This window comes from Bos indicus x Bos taurus, chromosome 25, assembly GCF_003369695.1.
Source record: "Bos indicus x Bos taurus breed Angus x Brahman F1 hybrid chromosome 25, Bos_hybrid_MaternalHap_v2.0, whole genome shotgun sequence".
Taxonomy (NCBI): Eukaryota; Metazoa; Chordata; class Mammalia; order Artiodactyla; family Bovidae; genus Bos; species Bos indicus x Bos taurus.
Window position 1 is genome coordinate 7,733,393 of NC_040100.1, and position 25,552 is coordinate 7,758,944.

Below are 25,552 nucleotides of genomic sequence, written 5' to 3' on the forward strand. Positions count from 1 at the left end.
GGGTGGCTGCGTGGATCTGGACTTGGTGAATAACTGATTTAAGTTCAAAGCTGCATTTAAAAGTAGTGATTTGCCTTAGGAGAAGGTTGTTAACTTTTTATTGTCTCGCATACACAATGAAGTTTGTGCTCCATCAGCAGGTTGTCTAGACAGTTTTCGGTTCTGACCATCAAGTCCCCTTTTCTGTCACTAGCAGATCTTAACACTTTCCATGATGGTTTTACCCTCCGGAGTCACGGCAGTTTCTCTCTGATACCCTGAAGGTTTCCTTTTGAAATGGTGCAAGGAGATGTTTCACAATTGAAGCCACCCCAAGCCTACCCCCAGCCCCCAGCATTTCCCTGCGGGGCCCCAGTTTGAGTGTTTGTCTTAGAGACACTGCCTCCTTCACCAAGTTGTCCTAAAAATAGCTTCATTTAACCAGGCCATTTGATGAGGTGTTGCAGACTTTTCTCTGATGAGTCTGTAAGCAGGATACTGTTTCAAACAGATACCACAGTCTGTGAACCTGATCACCAGGCGTCTGTTACCTTGTTCAGGCTGACGAGAGTTGATGAAATTGCCTGGAATCGCAGGGCACACCTAAAGGTTGGGAAAGCCTCAGGGCCTCAGGAGGGAACACACGATGCAGCAAATAGCGAAAACAGACCGGCCAGAGCCTGAGTAGCTCATCCCACTCTCTGTATTAAGGGTAGGTGGTTAGGACCAGAGAATGAGGGTGGGTGGTTAGGACTAGAGAAGCAGGTTTGGGGAACAGAAGAACCCTGGAGTCAGCCTGTCTGGGCGCCCCGACCTGCCCCAGTGGGTAGACTGGCCGACCAGCCCATCACTGGAGGGACCAACTGCATTCAGGACCCTGATCAAAAGCTTAACACCAAGTCCTGTGCCAGCAGGGATGAGGGTGGAGGAGACAGACACTGGTGGGGAGACTGTGCTGCCTCCTGAGATGGAGCCACTGGCAGGGTTGGGGGAGGGGTGGAAGTAGGAGACGAGGTTCCCAGAGGTGGAGGGTGACGGGACAGGCAGTATAGGTCCAGGCTACATAGGGGTCCATATGTGGTGAGACAGATTGGAGCGGAGGTCTGTGGATGGGGGCCAAGAGCCTCGACGCAGAAGGACAGCCAAGGGAGTCCAGCAGGCAAGCCGTCCAGCGGGGAGGGGTGGGCCTGAGTCCTGCAGGTGGCAGAGCCAGCTCAGGTCCGCACAGGGCGTAGAATGAAGCAGCCGCAGCCGGAGGAGGTCTGTGCTGTAATGTCCCATCCCCTCTTTCACAGGGGTACTGAACCTCTCACAGGTAGCAGTCTTGACCTTGACCTCCTCGCTGGGGCCACCGTTGGGACCGGTCTGGGGCAGCGACTACCCTGGGAGTTCTGTTCAAACCTGCCACAGACTTTTGGAATTGTCCTTCTCAGTAGAACTCTGAGCATGGTTCCTCTCTCTCTCATGATGTTGTATGTTGGAAGCATATATATGCCTTCAAATTACTCAGGAAAGGACTTTCAGAACAGGAGGAAAAAAAAAAAAAAAAGCACCTGGTAACTCCCTGCGTGTGAGCAGGCTTGGAGGTGGGGTGTGACAGTGACTCAGCTGGTTCATGGTGCAGACAGCAGAGCCTCCCATCCTGCATCCCCAGCCTCTCCCCACCTCCCCTACCTGTCCATGGTTCTCTCAGTCCTGGCAAACTTCTACTCATCCTTCAAAACCCAGTTCACACATCACCTCCTCTGAAACCTTCCTGATTCCCTCCCCCAAGGAGAATCCAGCTCTGACTCCTCTGTTTTTCCAGAGCTCTCTGTTCAGAGCTCTGTTCAGGGCTCTCTTGGCAGGAGGCACTGTCTCCCCAAGGAGACTGGGTGCCCCTCAAGAGCACACCAGCTCTTTCCCTCGACGTAAGCCCACCTCCTCCCAGCAGGCATCCGTGTCCCCTCGCAGGTCTGCAGGCCTCCCGCCCCGACACTGGCCTGGCCTGCGTGCCCATGGGCCATGCTGCCAAGTTGGGAACAGTGGTGGCCCCTGAGCCTGCCTCGCCCATCGACTAACCTGCTCTCTCCCTCTCACCTCCCCAGGGCCGACGAAATTGAAATGATCATGACGGACCTTGAAAGAGCAAACCAGGTAGGATGTTTGATGGCTTCAGACATAAAATCACAAGAGCATAGCCCTTTCGGTCCTCACGGAAGAGGCTTCTCTCTAAGTCAGGTTGATGCTTTTTCTGATGCCACGAGGTATACATAAGCAGTCCCAGGTGTGATTTCCTTGCGAAAGTCTCTGATACGGTCCCTGCATCCCAGGCACCCCGTGGTGATGCTTTTTCTTTTCCTTCATCCATCTCTTAAGTCTCTACACTGCTCCCGTGACAGCTGTTATGCAGCAGAGTTTATACCAACATGTTAACCCTGCAGCAAAGTCTGTGCCTCCACCTTCTAATGGGTTGAGCCACTTGCTCTGGAGAAGGCTTCCAGCCAAGGGGCCCTCTCATCTGATTCTTAGTCGTCACATTGCTTTGTGGAAAGTACCCCCAGCACTGTGTCCCACACAGAATAGGCACACAGTATCCTCTAAACGGGGCTCCCAGGTGGTGGTAATAGTAAAGAACCCGCCTGCCAGTGCAGGAGACATAAGAGACACAGGTTCAGTCCCTGGGTCGGGAAGATCCCCTGGAGGAGGACATGGCAACCCACTCCAATGTTCTTGCCTGGAGAATCCAGTGGGCAGAGGAGCCTGATGGGCTACAGTCCATGGCGTCACAAAGACTCAGACACAACTGAAGACTTGGCACGCACACATCCCGGGGCTGTAAATACGGAGCTGCCACCCTGCCGAGCCCAGCCCCTCCTCAAGAACTCTGCAGAAGAGGAAAACATTTTGCTTCAGCAAATGGTGCTACTGCTTTGAAAAGGAAGGGGTCTCCCCCTTTTATTTTATTTTATTCTAGTCTATTTTTTAGTGGAGAGAAGCAGCCAGAGCTGGGTTAGGTTTCTCAGCCCCAGAAGACCACATGTGGGTGGTAGTGGCCTCTCCCCATTTAGTTCTACAGCCGGGCCACCCCACACACAGGGAAGCTCAGGGTAGCCCCAAGAGGATGAAAATCCTTCTCGAATCTGCAGTCTCAGCTCTCTGCCTTTTGAGGGTCCCACAGCGTGACTGCCTCCTGGCTGGCATTCCTAACCCCTTGGCAGACATTCAGGAAAGAGCGTCCCTGTTTGATCTTTAGCTCATGAAAATACTCTGAACTCTGACTGAAATGTGAAAGTCAGTTTATGCAGGAGAACGGTCATAGGTCGTCCGGGTTCCTTTCTTCTTTCTGAGGGTCCTAGGCCTGATCCATGTGGGGTGCTCAGTAGAGACGCCTGGACTGCATCACCCCAGGTAGCGTCTTTAAAGTAATTCAATTAAATGTATTTACTTACTGGCCATACTACATATCATGTGAGATCTTAGTTCCCTGACCAGGGATCGAACCCCTGTTCCCTGCATTAGAAGTGCAGGGTTTTAAGCACTAGACTGCCAGGGAAGTCCCAGTAGCATGTTTGTATGGCAACTTTGTGGTCACAAGAAGAGCTGACCATTCTTGAGTAACTTTTCTTGTGCCTGGCTCTGTTCCGAGCACTTCACATGAACCGAGCCCCTTAAACCTCACAGGTTTCCACCAAGATCAGTGTAGTTATGACTCCCATTTTACAAATAAGCAAACTGAGGTCAGCAGCCGGTCAGTTGCAGAGTCAGGCCTGGAACCTACACTCTTCACCACACTCAGAAACAGGGCTGGAGTCCAAGGGCTCATTTTGCCTTTCTTTCAAATTCCCAAAAACACCCATTCCGCTCCCTGCCCTAAAGCACTACTTCTGCTCCAGTTCACAAAGGTGCCTAAGCATTTATTTACCTTAATTTACTATAAACTAATTTACTTTGGCCCCTTTGTTCTTATTCAAGTAGCACACTGCTCAACTTTCCAGAGACCATATTTGTTAAGCTTCCCTGTCACAGGACTGTCATTCGCATTTCTCAAATTTCCACCCATCCACTCTCTCCCCCTGGCCAATCCTGGGCCAGCCACCCCTTCTGAAGGCACTCTGGGCTAAGCTCTGGTTTGTTAGATAACCCGATTCTGTGCATGTCAAGCGCTCAGGTTCCAATTAGTCTGCAGGTACTAAGCATATTTGGCAGAGGTGACGCTTTTCTCAAAATGCCTAAGGCCCTGGGTGGCTATGGGTCCTTGGAGATGCCAGGCAGGACCCTGCAGAAGGTGCTGCTTCCAAGGCGGCAGTTTGCTCAGGTCCCCACTCGGTACTTCCTGGCTGTGTGGCCTTGGATAAGTCTCTTCACTGATTATATTTCTTTAAAAAAGAAAAGAAAAAGATGAACTTTGCAGACCTTATGCCAAGGAAAATTAATCCAGTCACACAAAAAAAGAAAACAAATACTATGTGATTCCTCCTCTATGAGGTCCCTGCTGCTGCCGCTGCGAAGTCACTTCAGTCGTGTCCGACTCTGCGACCCCACAGACGGCAGCCCACCAGGCTCCCCCGTCCCTGGGATTCTCCAGGCAAGAACACTGGAGTGGGTTGCCATTTCCTTCTCCAATGCATAAAGTGAAAAGTGAAGGTGAAGTCGCTCAGTCGTGTCCAACTCTTAGCGATCCCATGGACTGAAGCCTACCAGGCTCCTCCGTCCATGGGATTTTCCAGAGTACTGGAGTGGGGTGCCGTTGCCTTCTCTGATATGAGGTCCCTACAGTCATCAAATTCATAGAGACAGTAGAAGGGTGGGTATCAGGGGCTGGGGGAATGGGGAATTATAGTATTTAATAGGGTCAGGCTTTCAGTTCTGCAAGATAAAAAGTTTTAGAGATGGTTGCCCGACAGTGCAAATATGCTTAACACTACTATAAAATCCATACTTAAAAATGATTAAGATGGTGTATTATATGTGATTGTATTTTACCATAATTTAATTTTTTTAATTTAAAAAAGAAACTTGTTAATGTTCGAGAGAGGAGGAAGGGAGGGAACGATAGCAAGTGCAGGCAGTCCTCAGAGAGATTTCGGGTTCAAGGCCGCCGCAGCAGAGCAGGTATCACAGTGCAAGTCGCTCAAATGTTTCAGCTTCCCAGTACATGTAAACGTTATGTTTATGCTACACTGCAAGTCTGTTAAGTGTGCAATAGCAGTATGTCTGAACAAACAATGAACATACATACCTTAATTTTATTTTTTTATTTTTATTTTTTTTCATACCTTAATTTTAAAAGAAAGCTATTGGAAAAACACTGCCAGTGGACTTGCTCCAACACAGCGTTGCCACCAACCTTCAATTTGTAAAAAGCAATGTTTGGAAAGCACAGTAAAGAGAAGCATGATAAAAGGAGGTCTGCCTGCACTTCCTTTGCAGGATTATTTGTAGAATTAGAGGCAAAATGCCCGGAAGTGGGGGGCTTCCTGCATGGCTCAGTGGCAAAAGAATCTGCTTGCCAGTGCAGGAGGCGTGGGTTCTATCCCTGAAGTCAGGAAGATTCCCCTGGATGGGGGGATGTCAACCTATTCCATCCAGTATTCTTGCCTGGGAAATGTCATGGACAGAGGAGCCTGGCAGATTACAGTCCATGGGGTCACAAAGAAATGGACATGGGCAGCATGCATGCACACATGCCTGGAAGTGAGTGCCTTAATTCATGCTCTGTAGTTGCTAACATAGTCAGGTTCACAGGGAGAATTCCAAAGTCCCACCCTAGGGAAGTACCAGCACGGTGAGGGTATGCGGAGGTATAGGAGAGCCTAACCAGCCACTCAGGGCGAGTTCATAGCCGGATGTGGCTGCCAAAGGAGATTAATGCAACCTCAGGCTGCATTAATAGAAATAGTCTCTGGAATGAAGGAGGTGATGATTCAGCACCCATCTGTAGCAATTAGTCCTTGCTCAGGGAATTGTCATTTGTCCTAGAAACCTGGGAGGAATGCAGGCATTCAGGGAGTGCTTTCAGGGTCCACTCCATGGCCAGGATGGGGAAGGGACCCACACAGGAGGGAAACCAGGAGGTTTGGGGACATCTTTATTCTTTGGGGAGCAGAGAAAGAAAACAGAGGGACTTGACACATGGGGAACTTGGGATGTTAAGAGATTAGAAAGGGGAAGGCCTAGGGTGGTGGTTGTGGATTCTGGCCTTGCAGCTCTCCAGGACTGGCCGTGGAAGGGGTTGGGCTTTGTCATGGCTGAGGGCAGAGGCTAATGGGAGGGAGCTCCCCTCATCCCATGCAAAGAAGCTTGTTCTCAGCAGTGAGTCACCAGAGGCGCCTGGAGCTGCCTTCTAAAGGAGTGAGCTCCCCGTCGACAGAGCTATGTGAGCAGATATGGGCCAGACCTCGCTGAGTGTGTGAGGTGGAGGATCCAGACACAGAGCAAACAGAAAGTGCTTGGACTCGATGACTCAGCGGGTGGACAAGGGTGACTCAACGAGGAGAAAAACTTCCCGGGTAGAGAGGGAGGAGGGCACCCAGGAAGGCAAGGAAGCACTCAAGGGTTCCAGGCTGTTCCAAAAAGCCACTCTGGGGACGTGGGCCCAGAGGAGGGGGTCCAGCCGGGTTTAGGGTGTCCTGAGAACAGTGGAGCGGCACAGGCAGGAGTGAGACGCCGGATTTGAGTTCTAGAGGGATTGCTGTGGTACGCATTAGAAGCGGAGGGGAGTGAAAGGACCGGAAGCCAGGAGAGCAGTGAGCAGCTGCTGAGATGGATCAGGGCAGGGATGTGCGGGCGGCTCGGCCCCCCAGTGACAAGGCAGAGGCGGAAGCGGGCGGGAGGAGGGGCACCGGGAGCTGCACCAGGGCGGGCACAGCCAGACATCTGGTTCCATGGCTTTCCTATCAGGGGAGAGCCCCAGGAGGAGCAATTTACTAGTTCATTGGCATATAACATTATTTTTGCACTGGGTTTATAGTCAAAACATTCTACTGAGACCTGAAGCTCTATTTTATAGCTAAAGTACTTCTGTTTCTAGTGAAGAAAAGTGGAAGAGAATCAGCACCAGGCGATTAGGAGCTGGGTTTATTTACACCTATTTGTTCAACTTTGAGATGTTTGTATTAATACCATCTTTACTGGTGATTATTAAGGTTCAGAGGGGCTTCCCAGGTGGCTCAGCAATAAAGAATCCACCTGCAGTGCAGGAGATGCGGGTTTGATCCCTGGGTTGGGAAGATCCCCTGGAGAAGGAAACGGCAACCCACCCCAGTATGCTTGCCTGGGAAGTTCCATGGACAGAGGAGCCTGGCAGGCTACAGTCCAAGGGGTCACAAAGAGTCAGACATGACTTACAGACTAAAAACAACAACAGAAAGTTCAGAGCTTTGGGGGCAGGAGGAGGTAGGGAAATTTGCTCTTCTGGCTTTTCTGAAATCATGACTCAGCAGTCAGTGGACTGTGACAGTCTAAGTTTATGGGAGTGGAGTGGTGTTGGAGGAGGTCCAGCTTTCAGCCTGGCTGACCCTTGAGAGGAGAAATTCAAATCAATATCCATCGAATCCCCCAGAAACACAGGCAGGGAGCCTGAACGGGACTGTAGCCACTGAACGGGGCCAGCTTGGGACACATGGCAATTAATCTCTCTGTGGACTTTTCTGACCTTCCTCCAACAGTGTCACTGAAGCAGGGCCGCCTCTGGCCCTAGCTGTGCCCCACAGCACTGGGTGGTGCTGCTGTGGAAGGGTGACCTGAAATTAGCTGTGTGCTTTCCAGAGCGATGGCATCTGTTCCCTTGGAAAGTCGATCGCTGGTCTTTGTAGTCTTGCTCCCCTTTCTCTTCCTCAAGAGTCCAGGCCCTGGAGGGAAGCAGGTCGAGGGGTCATCCTTGAGGAGACCTTGCCTTCTCCCAGAAATGGTCCAAATGTGTTATTTGTACTCGAGGAATATGGTGGCCAGGAGAACATCCCCCGAAGATGTCCAAATCCCAACCTCCACAACCTGCAAGTATGTTCATTTACTTGCAGAGCAGAGTCAAGCCTGTTAATCTGCTGACCTTGAGGTGTGAGAGTCCCTGGGATTATACAGGTGGGCCCTCCGTAGTCCCCAGCGTTTTCAGAGGCAGAGAGGGAGGCAGAGGGGTCAGAGTAAGGGGATGCGAGAATTCGATTGGCCACTGCGGGTGCTGAAGGCCACAGTGAGGAAGGGGCCACAAGCCAAGGAATGCGGGCATCCTCTACGAGCTGGAAACAGCCAGAACACAGATCCTCCCCCGGAGGTTCAGGAAGAACCCAGCCCTGCCAGCACCTTGAACTTACCCCAGTGAGCCCAGTAGCAGATGCCTGACCTCAGAACTGTGACGTGACCAACCTGTGGGACATAATAAACTCAATGTGTGGGAGTTTACTCCAGCAGCCTTCGGAAAGTCCTGCAGGGGGGACAGCCTTCCCTCAGGCCACGTTCCCAGCCATTCCCGTGGCTGCCACATCACTGGAGGGATTTGCTCAGCTCTGGTGTCCCTAAGCCTGGGGCCAGTTTGAGCAGGAGGCTAGATCAGAGACACACCACCTCCAGCACCACCATCAACCATATAAAACCAGTGACCTCAAGGCCACACCTTAAGCGGGTAAATGGGAAAGCCTGGCCAACAGGGGAGGTGGGGAGGATTCCCTCATGTTCCAGCCTTGTTTCTGAGGGAGAAGGAAATATACCCCTTGAGAGAACTCGGGAGCACAGCCACCCTGCCCTGGGCCCGGGGCTCATGTTCCACACTGGGCCAAGACCGGTGTCGCCCGCCCCCGCCTCAGGTTGCAGCTGCCCGAGCCAGTGTCATATGTGCGGAATCCTCACTGCCCTGTGCTGGCTCGACTAACAGAATTCTTGAAACAAAGTGCCCACAACAAATAAAGTGTTCTGGCTTCCTGGTCACAGACGGCGGAAGGGAGCTAGAGTTTCACCTGAAGACGAGCTTTGGTCTCTAGTAATTTTCCCCTGAAACTTTTTAAGATTTTAAATTTTAAAAAACTGTCCTCATTTTAAAGGTAAGGAAAGAATAAATGCCACCTGAGGCAGCCCATGCCAGGAGGCCAAAATAATAGTACTCAGCCTTCCTCACTGGACACCTCTCACCCCGTGGTGGGTGCCGTTAGGCACCCGGCTTGCGTTATCCCCCTGGTCCCCAGTCATCCTGCGGGGCAGCCCTGTCTATCTCTATGGACAGGGTTACTACCACAATGCACAGCAAAACCCTCCTTCATTCACATGATCCCCGCCCCCTGCCCACCCCCGTTTACTTTCCCTGTGCTTCCAGCATTTGCCCTCACTTCTCAGAAAAGGGCAGAGAGTAAGAAACAGCCAGCAGATCTCTCAGGAGGGCAGCCCAGGCTTGGCCAGGCTCTGTCCTCACCGTGGGGGGCTATTGAATCACATTCACAGTGCCGCCAGCTCGGGAGCCCAGCCTTGGCCCCAGCCCTGCCTCTTCAGGGAGGACGAGAAGGCCACTGTCAGTGGGGACAAGGAGCTATGTGTCTCCCGCACCCACGGCCCCGTGTCTCACGTGCACATCAGAAACCAGCCCCAAAGCCCACCCCCTCTCATTGTTGGTTCCGGTTCGAAAAAGGAAGCTTCATCTGGTTGAACTGTGGTCGTGGGGTGAACGGGCAACCCCGGAAACAAGTGATGTCAAGGAGCCAACCCAGCACAGCACCCCTTCCTTCTACTTCAGCTGCTAACGGTGGGGCTACATCTACAGCTACAGAGGCTCACTCACCGCAGCAGCTCCTGGCCTCCACTCTCTCCTCCACCGGCTCTGGGGCCTGTTTTGATTTCCAGTTGTTCTGCTTTGTGCAGGATTAGCCGCAGAGCCATGGAGATTTTATGCCCAAAAGTGTAACTGATGAGACAGACAAGAGTAAACTTTTCAGTGTGAGCGCGGGTTCAGTCGTGTCCGACTCTTTGCAACCCCATGGACTGTAGCCCGCCAGGCTCCTCTGTCCATGGAATTCTCCAGGCAAGAAGACCAGAGTGGGTGCCATTTCCTCCTCCAAAACCTTCTCAGGAACTTGACTTGAGTGTTAGAAAACACATGCCATGGCCCATCTGGAAACAAGCTCAGGGGGAATCTTTTTCACCAGAGGGGAGACTTTCCTGCAGTTATCGTCACCCACGAGCCCCGCTCCCCCACCCCCACCACCAGCATCTTGGCCACACCGGTCACATTGCTGCCTTTCCTGACACAGGCGCCTCAAGACATTTTGCAGCAGAGGGTGGGAGGCGGCTGCTCAAGCACAGACAGGCCTGGCCAGGCGCCGTGGGAATTAGATGGAGTGCAATTCCAAGAGCTCCTGGAGCAGCATGGCAGGCAGCCTCCAGCACCACCCTGGGTGGGAGTAGCCGCTGTTAGAAATACCCTAATTTGTCTGGATGCCGAGCAGACTGGGCCACACTGCCCTCGCAGGACCACTCGAGGCTGCCAAACCCCATCCTCATACATCTAGACAGGTCGGCGAGTACTGGGCAGGATAACTTTGTACTTCTCTTTTCAAAAATTATTTCTTAGCAATTAGTAGGTACACACTGTCACACCACGAAATAAAACACACGAAATAGCCTTACTCAGCCAGGCTCTTCTCGTTCATCTTGTCTATGAGCAGAAAGTACGACTGGTAGAAAGAAGCAGCGATCACACCTCAGACCATGTGCCCGGCATCAATTAGCGACTGCTTCCCACCTGTCTTTGCGTCTTGTCTCAGTCATAACTGTCAAATCGGGATAAGCCCATCAACAAAGCACTCTGGACAAGTGTACTTCCAGGCGTTAATCCTTGAAAAGTCCCTGGGAGGGAAAGAGTGTTCCCATTTTACAGATGGGAAGGTGGAGGCTTGGTGAGCTAAACTATGTAACCTGTCCTCATCCCTTGATCCCAAAGGCCCAGCTCCTGCCCACTGCACCACGGTGCCCTCTTAGGTGACAAGCATGGGAGTGACTGTTCTCGCCAGCCAGTGGGACATCGTGGTTAGCTATCCAGGGCACTGGTGTCCTTGTCCAAGAATTACAGCAAATGACAGAAGCGTCCACTTGTTTCTCCTGCAGCCTCCTCCCTGCAGGCGCCTCTGTTCATCCTCACCCCCCAAGCAATGCCTCGTTGGCCTGGCTGGCTGGAAATGACCAGCCTCCGTGTTAGAAAGCTTAGTTGGGTGAAGGGTTAAATACGTTGAAATAAGCCTGGTCCTCACAAAAGAAGTGGCATTTACACCCCGTCCGTTTATGGAAATACTTGCTAGAGGAAAACAACCACAACATTGTGCGTGTTTTCAGGAGGAGAATGGCCAGAGTGTCTTTAATTCACTGTTTACCCGTGAGAATTACTCCCAGGAGTAATCCTGCAATAAAATCTTCTTGGTCTATGAGAATAGAAAGAAATTGAATCAAAAGACTCCATTTCCACTTGTATTTATTCAGTCTGGGAAATTCAGTGGGCCGGAGCACTAGTATCAGCAGGGGATTCCTTGCTCCTAGCGTTAAATTACTGTCATAATCGCTCAATTATTTCTTCCTTGTACTGTTTAAAATAAAAATCCATCACATTCTCTGTGTTTTTTTTTTTTTCCTAGCATTTATTAGGTTGAGTGTTTAGGAAAATCAATTATAGTCAGTCAGGCATGAATTGATGAATGTTCTTGTAATAATTGTCAGTTGTTAAACCGAATGTACTTTCTCTTTCCACCCTTTTCATTTCCTTCAGAGGGCAGAGGTGGCTCAAAGAGAGGCAGAGACCTTGAGGGAGCAGCTCTCGTCGGCCAACCACTCTCTCCAGCTGGCCTCCCAGATCCAGAAGGCGCCGGACGTGGTGGGTAGCCCAGCCCCGCGGGGACTCACCTCTGTGTTACAGCCACTTTCTCCTTTGGCTTTAGAGCATCCCTTTGGCGGGGATAATATTTGAAATGGTCCCGCTGTCTCGGTGGAGTATGCTTGTGACAGCCTGGGGGTGGAAACTGAGTCAGAGAAGGAGCTTTCCTGGTGGTGTGTCAGTGCTCGTGGTCAGGGTGACGCCGCCCGGTGGGGAGCCCGCAGAGAGCATCTTCCTGGTTATGCTGGTTGCGGGTTGTGGGGTGGGGGGGTGCTCCCAAGCTGAAGGCTTAACACTGCAACACTGCACAGGAAGCTTGGACATTTGGTCTTCTTCTGGACATGTGTTTCCAGAGTGAAAAACGCTTCATCATGGGGGTGGGCGGAGAAAGCAATGGCACCCCACTCCAGTACTCTTGCCTGGAAAATCCCATGGATGGAGGAGCCTAGTGGGCTGCAGTCCATGGGGTCGCTAAGAGTCGGACACGACTGAGCGACTCCACTTTTACTTTTCACGTTCATGCATTGGAGAAGGAAATGGCAACCCACTCCAGTGTTCTTGCCTGGAGAATCCCAGGGACAGGGGAGCCTGGTGGGCTGCCGTTTATGGGGTCGCACAGAGTCGGACACGACTGAAGTGACTTAGCAGCAGCAGCAGCAGCAGCATGGGGGTCGGGGTGGGGAACAGGGGAGGTGATCACACAGCAACCCACTCTGAGTTTGTGTGATAGTCCGGACCTCGCCCAATGTGCGAGCGATCCCAAGGAGCCAGGCACACGCCTCTCAGTTCTCTGCCTCTTGATTTTCCTAAGATTAATGGAATCTGCTTTTGGCTGGAACTTTCCCAGCTCAATCAGGGCAACTTTGAACTGTCAGATTCCAGACTCTTCAGTGCTGTGGGGCGACCACGGACCCTGGAGCCAAACCCCTGGGTTCCAACCCCAGCTCTGCCATTTATCTGCTGTGTGACTTGGGGCAAATGGCTTAACCTCCCTGAGTCTCATTGGTACCATCCATAAAATGGGTTTTCACACGGATTCTGGAAATTACTCTGAGTAAGGCCAGTCCTGCCACATAATCCGTCATCTGACAGACAACCTTAGTGGCGAGTCTTCTGTGGTCAGCATCAGTGCTCTGGTCCAGGAGCCCCGGTTTCCAAGCCAGCTCCATCACTATTTCACGTCCAGTGATGTAAACTCAGGTGGTAACACTTACCAGGCCTGAGTTTCCTGGCATGCGGAGTAAGGAGGAAGTGATCCTGAGGACCTCTCAGCTTTGACGGCCTGTGATGGGTGAATCACACTTGTCGGAGTCCTTTTATTTATTTAGTTTTTCTTAAGTGTTTTTTTTTCTGACTTAGACTAGTTTTAAAGTTTTCATTGACTTTCTTACAACATTGCTTCTGTTGTTGTTTTTTTTTGTTTTTTTTTTTTTTTTTGCTTCTGTTGTTTTTATGTTCTGGTTTTTTGGCCACAAGGCATGTGGGATCTTAGGTCGCCAACCAAGGATTGAACCCACGCCCTCTGCACTGGGAGGCAAAGTCTTAGCCCCTGGACCACCAGGGAAGCCCCTGTCCTTTTACTTAACAGACAGTTGGAGAGCCCTTGCTGTGAGCCGGGACCCGCAGTGGATACTGGGAGAGCCAGGAGGGACGAGCGAGGCCCTCCCCAGAGAGAGGACGATCCAGTGGGAGACGTCCTGCTGTAAAAAGGTGACACATCACTCTGACAGCATCTCTGCCACCCAGCCCATGAAGGGCATTGTCATTTCTTTATATAGATGAGGAAATGGAAGCTCCCTAGACGTAAACCCCTTGTCCCAGAATGTTCGGCCCCAGTGTCCAAGCCAGGGCTCGAGCGGGGGCCACCTCCGCCCCAGACCAGAGCTTTAAAATTATTCCCCAGGAACAGATCCAAAGCAAAGCTTTAGTGTGAGGACCCCTTGTAAGACGAGATTTTTGTGTTCTTTCTTTAAGTTCACATTTAACTAAAACATGACTTAAGCGTTTCAGGATACAGAGAAAAGTTTTCCATTTAAGGCACCATCACAGCCTTTGTACTTAATGGACTCTGGTATTAATTTTGTCCAAAACGTCCTCTCATCCAAGTTCACCTGGATGGGACCCAGCCCCACGGCCATGGCGGGAGGAGCTGTCGAGGATGGCGTCTACACGGCTTCTCATGGCTTCTGTGGTCGCTTGGGGTCCTTGAGAGAAGGCCATGCATCCTGTGTCCACATGGGGCTCCTGAGCTACAAGTTGTGATTGAGAGGGTTTCTGGCACCGTCCTGGACTGTAGCAACCAAAACATTTCGGAAGGAAATGAGTGTTTGTGCAGGTAGAGTAAGTTGTGGATCCTCGGGGTGCTTAAACACTTCATCATCGGCTAAGTGCAGTGTTTACATGGCACTGCTTCAGTCTCCCACTAGCAACCCTGCCAGGGCTCCCCTCGGGGGTGCGTTCCCACGTAGCTCGGCAGCTCCAGCCCCAGCCAGTCGGGGAGCGAATGAGCAAACATAGGAAACCGGGCCAGCGGCACAAGTCTGTTAGGCTTGGCTGGCAGAACCCAGCAGAGAAACAGTCGAGGCTATAGATCCAGCAAAAGCCAAAGATCCCGGGCCACTGGGGTCTTAGTGGAATCGCCAAATCCAGAAGGCGCTGCTTCGCCCGCATGAGGGGCCGTGCGGGGCTCCTAACGGTTATCTTATTTCTACCTCATGACGCCGCGGTCGTTAGAGGAGTTAGTTGCCTTCATTTGGTACGTGAGGAAACAGGCTCAGAAGAGTTAAGTCATCTGCCCAAGGTCACACAGCTAGAAAATGACCAAGTTGGAATGTGAGCCCAAGGTTGTCTTGCTCCAAAGTCCACCCCTTCTTCCATCCTTCCACCCTGGCTTCGTGCACACTCAAGGAGACAGGAGATATGCAGGCTCTTTGGCAAGTATTTACAGGAAAATATTAGTTCGGGGCTCTGATGCCCCACACCAGGCTGTCTTGAACCTAAACGCCTGTCCATCAGGTGAACGTACTGGGTGGAGTCCGCCTACGTTGGCCACTTGGCATTGGCAGGAATAGCAGGTTGGTGAGGAGGAAGGGAAACTGAGCCTCCCGGTCCCTTGGCCCTCCCCAGAGAGGTCAGCCTAGACTCCAAGCATTTGCCTTGCAGGCTGGGGTCCCGGCCCACCATCACCACACGTCAGGTTTCCCGCATATTGAGTAACACTCTTGTATCTTTTTCATATTTCACCTGAAGATGGCTGCAGGGTAGCAGAGATCATTATCTGGCTTCTTCTGTCCAGTCTTGGTGTTCTGGTCTCTGTGGGAGGATTTATGTGACCTGCGAGAGTCCACACAAGCAGGTTGGCAGGCAGGCAGACAGTTCCAAGGGACAAACTTTAACAGGTGCTCCCTCAGCCAATTCTGCTTCTGCATTCATTCTCCCCATTGAAAACACACCCCCCACCCCTAAGTCCCAGCACCCAGAGGGACACAGGCCCTTATATATGAAGCCTGGAGCCTGGGCAAGTCCCCCAAGACAGACTCCCGGGACCCCATGCTGGTGCTCACAGGGGCCTGTTGTCAAGCTGAGGGAAGTCAGTTTATGTCCTTCCACGGTTTGTCCGAGCCAGGGTCCTGACCCTGGACCCCATCCGTGTCACTGGGAAGTCCCTGGGCCCTACCCCAGGCCCCTGAACCACAGCCACCAGGGCAGGGCCTAGACCCCGTGTGTTTGTTAAACCCCTCAAGGGATTTGGGGTTTCCTGGCGGCTTAGTGGTAAAAAATCTGCCTGCAGTGCAGGAGATGAGGGTTCAATCCCTGGGTCAGGAAGATACCCTGGAGAAAGAAATGGCAACCCGCTCCAGTATTCTTGCCTGGAGAATCCCATGAACCAAAGAGCCTGATGGGCTACAGTCCATAAGGTCACAAAGAGTCGGACACGATTAGCGATTAAACAACCAAGGGATTTGGGTGTGGCTAAGTCAAGGCCTAGACAGACACGAGGGAGGCAGTGGTCCTGGTCCCCTGAGTCCACGCTTCTCAGTAATAATCTCAACTGATTAATCTCAGTTATTACTGATTATTACTGAATTGCCAGATGCCAGCCTCCTGCAGTTTTCCACCCCTCCCCAACCCTGTCCACCATCTCCTTTGAGCTGGTGCCCACAGACCAGCGGGCCACCCTCTATCTCCCAGGTGTAGGCCTCTCCTCCACCCGCGGCCCCTGGTCCACGCCCAGGCCCCTGTCCGGCTCTCCCTCCATTTCCTGCTGTGTCTACACAATGGGACGACAGGATGCCCTTGTGCTGGAGATGGGAATGAGCGCGTTCAGGTGCAGAGGAGGGTGGTGTTTTCTATCCTAATTCCAAGGTCCCATTGCTTTAGGGTGTATTACCTCATCTCATCTCTCTCAGTTTATGTGAGACACGAATGATGTTTGCTATGTTACGAATAAGCACTCTCTGGCTGTTCCTGAATTAACTGGCATGCCTACATTCTTGTGGTCGACTTGTGGGCTAAGACAGGCTGGGCCCCAGGAGTTGAGTGGCCAGCCGTCCCCTGGGACAGTCCATCCCCTGCCCCCATCCTGGATCCAGGGCCACACTGAGAGCTGCTGTTTTTACACATGTCTTCTGAGCCCCTCGTCCCTGATGTGGTGACCTGCACTCACCCGTTGAAAACCCCAGATCATTTTCCGGTTTGTCTTACAGATTCTCTCCCTAAGAGCACTTTCACAGTCTCTATGGCTGCCATTCCTCATCCCTGGTAAATAAGTTCAATTAGATACCATGGCACAGCCTACCCCCACCATGAGGCCGACCTCCCTGTGTCACTGTCATCGCATCCCCCTGCTAAGTCCAGGCCCCCTGGCCACCCTCCCGAGTGGTCACTTTCAGGTACCAACAGACTCGGTCCTCTTCGAGGTGGCCTCTCAGCGTCGGTCGCCCCTTCCTCGTGCCCTGCTCCCTGCCTCTCCCACCCCGTCCCACCTGTGGCGTCCATGCCTGGAGACAGATCCCCCCCTTCTTCCCACGGGCTCACCCGTCCACCCACACCCTCCCTCCATCCGCAGGCCCCTCCACTGTCCTCACTGCCGGGAGGACCTCTCTGCAGGCTCCTAACTTCGGTCCCTGCCCATGTCTAAGGGCAGAGCTTCCTAAATTCTCTGTGGTTAAGGACACTTTTATTTGTTCTGTTTTGTTTCTAATTTCCAATCTGTTGCAGACTGTTTTACAAAAGACAATAAAAACGTCACAGCAAAATCAGATTGCTGTAAAAGTTTCTAAATGCTTATTCTCCATCTCTGTGCTTGTCTCACTGTGTACCAGCCACGGTTTATGAATTGGCACCAGTCCGTGGAGCACAGTCTGAACAGAACTGGTCTGGACAGCATGTGCCTCTTTAATAAGTTGGCGAGAGAATGCTCGCTGGGGCCCCAGGGCCACGGGCAGATCTGCCAGAAGTCAAGGGAAGTGAAGGGCTTACTTTACAACATCATGCAGACCAGAGACAGAGAAGGCAATGGCACCCCACTCCAGCACTCTTGCCTGGAAAATCCCATGGACGGAGGAGCCTGGTAGGCTGCAGTCCATGGGGTCGCTAAGAGTCGGACCCAACTGAGCGGACTCACTTTCACTTTTCACTTTCACTTTTCACTTTGATGCATTGGAGAAGGAAATGGCAACCCACTCCAGTGTTCTTGCCTGGAGAATCCCAGGGACAGCAGAGCCTGGTGGGCTGCCGTCTATGGGGTCGCAGAGAGTCGGACATGACTGAAGCGACTTAGCAGCAGCAGCAGCAGCAGACCAGAGACACTGCCCACAAAGCTTCACATTCTTACATGGTAAAGGCCTTAGTTTCCTGGGAGGGAGATAGGTAACATTATTTCCCTGGTGACCGGCTGTCCCCAGAAGTGAGAACCCTGTGACAGGCACATCACATGTGGGAGGGCGTGGCCGTCCCTGCTGACTGGTGCTGAAGCTGCCACAGTTTCCTGCCCCGGTTTAGGTCAGGCCATGGTGTGCAGCAGTGCATTTCCAGGGGCCGGGGTGATGGCGGGGATGGTGGCATTCTAGACCACAGTCTGAGCCACCCCTGGGTCTCTGCTGTCACGGGGACCAAGCCATCCTGCCCGCCCCATCCCGTCCCATCCTGCCCACCCCATCCCGCCGCATCAATCATGCCCAGAAGTTCTCCTCCCCACAGACAAGCTCCCAGAATTATGCAGGAGCTACAGTTACTTTTAAACCTGACAAAAGTACTGCTCTCCTGCTTGAGAAATGGAGTTATGGATTTGACTTTTAGAAAAGATCTTTTCCCTGTTTTGCATATTTTCTAAAATGGGCTAATTTGAGGAGTGGGGAGTAAGGTTTTTAAAACAGCAATTATCGAAAGAATTCGTAAGCAAAAGAACCCCAAATAATGCATCTTCCACATCTTTTAGCTTTTTTTTTAAATGCCAACTCTGAGAATCAGCTTGTCAAATGATATCTCAGCTTCTAGATAATATAGTAATTAACCAAAAGGATATTGAATCTCATCCTGGTAGAAAAATCCGAATGCTGTGGAACATTCCAGAAGCTGTCCTCAGGACCTTCCCCTCTGGCATCCCCAGCCACCATCAGCAGGGTCGTTTCCATCACCTCCTTCAGGTCTTGGCTCAAAATTCACCATCTCAGTGAGGTTTCTCCTGACGTATTAACCCCAAATGCCCCGTCCCTGCTTCAGTTTTTTCATGGCATTTATCACCATCCGACACACTCCATGCTGCTAATAAGCGTATTTACGGCGTGTTGATAGCTCAGTTGGTAAAGAATCTGCGTGCAGTGCAGGAGATCCCGGTTCGATTCCTGGGTCGGGAAGATCCGCTGGCGAAGGGAAAGGCTACCCACTCTGGTATTCTGGCCTGGAGAATTCCATGGACTGTATAGCCCATGGGGTCGCAAAGAGTCGGACACAGCTGATTGACTTTCGCCTTCAGGCCCACCCTGCCCTGCCCCATGGGGACAGGACTTCTGTCCTTCTGTCCTCTTTCGTGTGCCTGGTACACGGTGGGTATTCAGTAAATGGTTGTTGAACAGACAAATCCAGGCAGCAGCTCCCAGGCAGGTGGGAGGGTGGCGGGAGCAGGGCGATGGGCAGGGTGGGTCCAAGCAGAGGCACAAGGTGCTGTTGTCTCATCCACGTCACCATGCACATCCTGCCCGCTGCCTGCTTTTCAACCTCAGCCGGCCACCGGCACCGCCGACCAACCCCACGCGCCCGTCCGAAGCCGGAGTGGTTTTGTCATCTCCTTTGTCCTCCGCAGGAGCAGGCCATAGAGGTGCTGACCCGCTCCAGCCTGGAAGCTGAGTTGGCCGCCAAGGAGCGGGAGATCGCCCAGCTGGTGGAGGATGTGCAGAGACTCCAGGCCAACCTCAGCAAGCTGCGCGAGAACTCAGCCAGTCAGATCTCCCAGCTCGAGCAGCAGCTGAGCGCCAAGAACAGCACCCTCAAGGTAAGGGCGCCAGAGGGCTGGGAGGGAACCGGGAGGCTGAGGAGGGCGGCACGCACATGTGCACACACCACCTCCCTCCGCACGTGGTCCCGGAGGACACAGGGCATCTGGTTCCCCACCAGCACCCTGAGCTCTTCAATAGACACTTCACAACACTGTGTAATGACCGTGGCAGGGTGCCTCACCTCAAAGCCATCTCGTTGTTGTCTGTAACGATGATGGTTAAAATTCCTTCTCCTTTATCTTAGTCAAGCTCCAGCCATCAGCCTGAGTCTCTCCCTCCAATGAGGACAGTAGAAGGAGGCATGAGGTTCCCCTGGACTCGCCTCCTTTCAGAAGCTCCATTAGGCTCTTGTTTGGAGGCTCCGTGTCCTGAGTGACAGCCGGGAAGGGAGCCTTGACCCCTGTGAGGTGGCCGGAAGCAGAGTCCTAAAGCCCAAGGCAGCGAGGCAAGACGGGCTTTGACCCGGGTGGCACGTCCCTGCCAGTCGGCCATCCCCTCATGTAGCTCATGGTAGAAACCCCCATCCTGGGGGCCCGCCCACCCACAGCGCCTCCTTGTCGTCCAAGGACTCAGAGGCTGTTGGTGCTGGGCCTGAGGCTGTGAGCTCACTGGCCTGGGCCAGAGTGCCGTCAGGGTGCGGGTGACATAGTAGTCCAGCTCTGCGGGCCTCCCCTGGCTCCTAGAGGAGGCTGCCGCAGGAGGACCCAGCCTTCCCTGTGCCCAAACGAAATGAACGCCAAGGGTTCACTGCCGGCAAGTCAGCACCAAGCCCTGGGGGCCCTGCTCCTGACCTGCAGGGCTGTTTTCTGACCCGCTGGCCTGTGCCAGAAGCCAGGGCCCAGAGCCCCACGATCTGCCCTTGATCTCCCACCCGCAGTCCTCAGCCGTCTAGCCAAAAACTACATCCTCTTGGGGCATCTTATACATATGTGTCCCAAATTCAGAACCCAGAACCTTCTACATTGTATTTTTTTAATTATACTTATTTAAGGTATGTCCAATCTGTTGAAGTTAGCATAATTTGGAGGTGGTCCTGGCACCCTAGACTCACACGTCAGAGCCAGCAAGGACTCCTCAGTGGGATCTTATTTGATGACGAAGAGACAGGACCGGTTAGGGCACAGTCACAAGCTCTGCCATCCACCCCCCCGTCTGCCTGCTAGGCCCCCCCATCTCCACTCAGCACCCATTCGTGACGGGCATGAATGGGTAAGCGACCGACGGCCAATTATAGTCCCTGTGCATGAAATAAAGTGGATCATAGTTAATTGTAAAAAAATTTCAGGAAAACTTTCTCTTATGTAAAATAATTCTAGAATGTGGTTAGGCCCCATTTTGATATTTTCTGAGTTTTTGTTTTTTTGTTTTTTTTTTTCCTTCTCAACTCATGACCATGTTTCTGAGGCAGCACTTAGTCTCCAGCAAGTCTGTCCTCCTGGCAGCTCGCTGGCCTGACCTCGCTGGGGCACCAGGGCAGCCACGGTTCACCCTCACTAGACCCTTCTTTGCCTCTTTGGGTTTCTCATCCACCGCCTGAGAAACTTCCCGGTGCCCAGGTCCCTCCAAGGACACGGTCTTGCCAGGACGGGGAGATGGTTGAGGCCAGGGAGCCTCAACCACGGCATTGAACTCGCTGGTGTTACGTGTTCTCTCATCAGCTTGCACAGCGAGTACCAGTGCCCGCTTTTTATTTCCAGATTCAACGTCATTCTCTCGTGTTAACAGCCATTTCTGACCCCAGAAGAGGCACAGCTATCAGATAATTCTCCTTCCCCTCCTTTGTTAACAGCTAAAGGGTGCGACTCAAGTCCATGATGTGTTTGACTACATGAGAGGGAGGCTGTAGACCCTACCGTTTTATTACAGAGCAATTTCTTCTGAATCAGTTAAGGTTTTAATGTTTGCCTTCACCAAAAATGAAACGCAGTTTCACAAATTAATGTTCTTTACCCGTATCTTGGGGGAATTCTTTAATACTGTGCAGTTAATGAAACAATTCGGCAATACTTCTTCCAAAATTATTACTCCCCTATCTTCATCTGATCTAATAATCAAAACATATCCTCTAGTAACAAGACTTCTCTGATTTTAATTATCTTAACCCCTGGTCGCCAGGAGCAAAGCTCTCCCTGATATCAGACCCACTCGTGGAAGGCGCCTGCCTTCCCCAAACGAGCGCGTCTGCCTTGCTCACCCAGAGGAATAAGGTTAATTGAATGAGATACTTCCCTGGGCTTTTTTTCCTTTCCTAATGTGTGCAATTTATAGTCTCCAATCTAAACTAAGCAGCAAAACAATTATTAGGAAACTATTTTATGAATGAGACCTGTCAAACCGACCCGATGCTTTAGCGACAGGGGTCTGGGGCCAGCCGTGGTGGCCACTGGAAGCAGCCAGGAGCCTCCCCTGACTTCCCGTTTCCTCCTCCCCCTCCTGCCACTACCAGCACCACTCCTCCTCCGTCCTTTCCTTCTTGGACCATGTAGACCTGCTTTGGGGGCTCGGGTTGGGATCGCTGGCCGAGGGCACCACAGCCTCCCGCTGTCTCGAGATCAGCCTCTCGGTGTGGTAGGTGGGTTTCACCATGGACACTGACCACGATCTCTGAGATAAATGGTGATGTGCTTGATGACGGTCTCACAGGGCAGAAGTGCAGCGGGCAAGCCTTGAGATTAGTATGTATTGAGCTTACTGGGGTCTTCTCCACCAGGACACCCTAGGATGCATGTGCTCTGTAATGAAACATGTTTGGGCACTAAGCAGTTTGCTTTCTCAAGCACCCTGACACGCCCCGTCTCTTTGCGACTGAATACTTTCTTCCCTTCGCCTCCATAACTGATTGACGGTCATGAGGATAAATTGCCGGTTGGATGTCTACCAGTCTCTCTCCTCACATTCTACTTTTTCAAGCCAAGGTCACCAGCACTATCCCAGTGCAGTGGTGCCTCCTCTAACCTTCAGACGTCGAAACAGACTCAGAAGCGGGAGACGTTTCTTCCTGTCTGATCTGACAAGTGCTTCAGCTCCATCCCACTTGTCAGGGATCATTCTGTACTCGTAATCAATGAAATAACCTGACCGCCATCATGAGGCTGCTGTCTCTGGTAACACCGCTCTGGGGTCTTCTGTTGGAACCCTTTAGTTGCCCAGGAAACACAGCTACCGATAGCTCCGATTTAAAACAGGTGTCTGTAAGAAAGACTCACTGAGGCCAGTCTCCCCTAGGGAGAAATAATATTTTCTACAGATGCTTTAAAGATCAGCAGTTCTCACTGGATGCATGGACCCATGTGTTAGAATCACATGAGGACCTTTTTCCAAACCACACAAGCCTCCCCAACCACACCGCTCACACCACCTCCCAAGGTTCTGTTGGGTCCTTTTGAGCCACTGTCTCCTTCGGGGTGAGGACGAAAAAAGACCAACAGCCACTTCTCTGCACTCGTTCAGCAACTTTAATTGTGGACACTCCCTCTTTAGTTACTTAAGTTCCCTCTCCGGCCATGTTTCCTCTGCACCAGGGCTGCCCTTGACCGCATTTTAACCAGCGTCTTATCACTGGCCCAGTGTGTGAAGCTCCAACATCCAGGTCCCACTGATGTTTACCAGGCTGGTGGGTGTGATAATGATCCATCCAGCCTGTGGCTGTAGAGGAGAGACCGGTACATGTCCCTCCACAGCCCCCGCTCACCCTGGATGGTACGAGTGATTCCTAACGTCAGGCACCCTAGCATCAGAGAGCCCAGGGGCCGAGCCTCCCTGAGCCTCATCCAGGCTGCATCTTGAAGGCACTGTGAGCACAGATTGAAGGAGAGGAAGCAGTGAGCCTTCCACAGGGAGGAGGGGCGAAGGTGGCCCCGGGCCAGGGCCGCAGCCATTGTGATGCCCCAGAGGGAGGAACTGGGGGACTTTGTGCTAGAGGCCTCGAGGCCCGACTCTGGATTGAGGTCATAAGTAAATCGCTGTAGACTGGTGGGCATTACTAGAAATGCTTTCAGAGCTAATTGCAGGACTCTACGATGAATCCTCTTAGACACAGGTACCCTTGGTCACTGGATGAGTGACTCTTGATATTCACCTGCAGACGGTCCCCAGCTTGTGGCCCACTTAGCCGACCTTGCAATGTCCAGTGGCTGAAATATCCAGCCAGGACCCATAAGGAGTCAGCTCCCGTCTCCTCTGTGCTGAGTCACAAGGATCGCAGCTCGAGGAAGCTGGAGATGACTTGTGATGGGGTTACCACGCAGGGGCTCCCCCTTTTCTGTCCAGAGCATGCTTCTCCAGCCGGCAGCAAGCCTCTAATGTCACGGTCACTCTCCCCACCCCCCGGCCTGAAGGGGGGCTGTCCCCTTTTGGTCTCACATCCCCAGCATCCTTGCAGAGCATGCGCAGCGCCCAACCAGGCATCTCTGGGCTTCTTGCCCAGGGATGAAAGATGAAGTTATACCAAGGGACAACTGTTGGTTTAGTCCTCCCCAGCACCTCCCCAGCATCAGCCAACCCTAAATTTACTTAACTGCCACCTCTCACCAAGGAGCAATGGAGACCTGGGGTGGAGGGGTGGGGTCACTGTTTAGGTGAAAAGGAGGGCACACTGCCTAGTTCAGCCCCCACAGAAACAGAGTCAACCTCAGACCTCTGCCCTGGGCCAGGGAGCCCAATCATACCCACTAGGTTCTGCCCAGGGGTCCACGTCAGGGTGAGGGGTCACACACCAATGCCCCTAACCTGACCTGTGGGTCCTCAGACAGCACTGCCAGAAGCCTGGCTCCCATCACCCCAGAGGGAAGAGACGGAGCCAGTGGTACACTGCAATGCAGTCGCCTCTCTGGCCCCGTCTGCTGCGTGGCAAAGAGGTGTGGCCTCCTCGACCCCTCGCTGTGTATCCCAGAGGACCAGGCCTCTCGAGGGTCTTTGCTTTAGTCTCTGTGCCAGAGACCCTTAAGTTGGCAGCCCTAGGCCCCATGTTATAACTTGACTAAGATAGATGTCTTTTATAAATTTAGTGCCTAATTTGCTGCACACCAAAATACTTTGCATTTGAAATTAAATTACCTCATTATTTGAGTCTTAGCCAGGGTTTTGAGAACTTCATATAGATAATGCTTCTAGCAATTCAAGGAACAGCTGATGAGCTCCTCCTAAGTTCTGGAGCCATTAAGCTCCAAAGCTCCAGAGCTCCTAAGCTCTGTAGAATTAAACATGAGTTCATGCATGCTAAGTCGCTTCAGTTATGTCCAACTCTTTGCGACCCTTTGGACTTCAGCCCGCTAGGCTCCTCTGTCCATGGGGTTCTCCAAGCAAGAATACTGGAGTGGGTTGCCATTCCCTTCTCCTGGGGATCTTTCTGACTCAGGGGTCAAACCCATGTCTCTTAAGTCTCCTGCATTGGCCAGTGGTTCTTCACCACTAGCACCACCTGGGAAACCCTATAGTATTAAACGTACACGACCTATATTATAAGACGTGTGTGGGAGGGTCCCTTGCAGCTTGCACTTGTGCATCTGACATTTCCTCACCTCTGTCTTTTGCAAACCCATGTTCTCACCCGCCCCCTTCCCCAGAGGAGAAGTGTGAGGTCTGACAGGCTAAGCCCATCACCCAGGCTCCCACTCAGCCATTTAGGTCTGAGCTAGAAGCCCAGCTCCGCACTAGACCTTTCCTCCCCGCTCTGTATAAGGTCAGACCTTTCCTCCCTGTTCCATCCCACGAGCAACTTCTCAGGAAGGCAACCTGCTTCCCAGATTCTGCATTCACGGCACGAGATGTAGGGCTGCCGTTCTTGCCATTGGCGTTGAACAGCCAGAGCTGCTCGGGCATCTGTCCTCCTCCATGGATCTGCCCAGGGCAGCGGGGGCGCTGGGAGGTGGCAGACAGGGATGTGGAGAACCTCACATCCTGAGGATGTGGAGAGCCCCTGGCACGAGACCCACAGAGTGTCTTCAGAAACCGTCTAGTCATATTCAGGATGTTCTGTGCTGTTCTTAGTCACTCAGTTGTGTCTGACTCTGTGCGACCCCATGGACTGCAGCCCGCCAGGCTCCTCTGTCCATAGGATTCTCCAGGCAAGAATACCAGAGTGGATTGCCATGCCTTCCTCCAGGGGATCTTCCCAACCCTGGGATCTAACCCAGGTCTCCTGCATTGCAGGCAGGTTCTTTACCATCTGAGCCACCAGGAAAGCCCAAGAATACTGGAATGGGTAACCTATCCCTTCTTTAAGGGAACTTCCCAACCCAGGAATCAATCCCGGGTC

At 52.3% G+C, this 25,552-nt stretch overlaps 1 protein-coding gene across 5 annotated transcripts in view; it reads left to right on the forward strand.

Annotated features, from left to right (window-relative positions):
- Window positions 1-25,552, forward strand: part of CUX1 (cut like homeobox 1) — a 349,600-nt gene that overhangs the window by 243,947 nt on the left and 80,101 nt on the right. For 3 of the 5 annotated variants that reach the window (XM_027528189.1, XM_027528190.1, XM_027528187.1), the window contains exons 9-11: window positions 2,067-2,115; window positions 11,696-11,800; window positions 19,104-19,292. In XM_027528189.1, coding sequence (XP_027383990.1) covers window positions 2,067-2,115; window positions 11,696-11,800; window positions 19,104-19,292 — 343 coding nt within the window. The remainder of the gene's footprint in view (window positions 1-2,066; window positions 2,116-11,695; window positions 11,801-19,103; window positions 19,293-25,552) is intronic. The other 2 variants (XM_027528191.1, XM_027528188.1) reach the window with 1 other exon arrangement.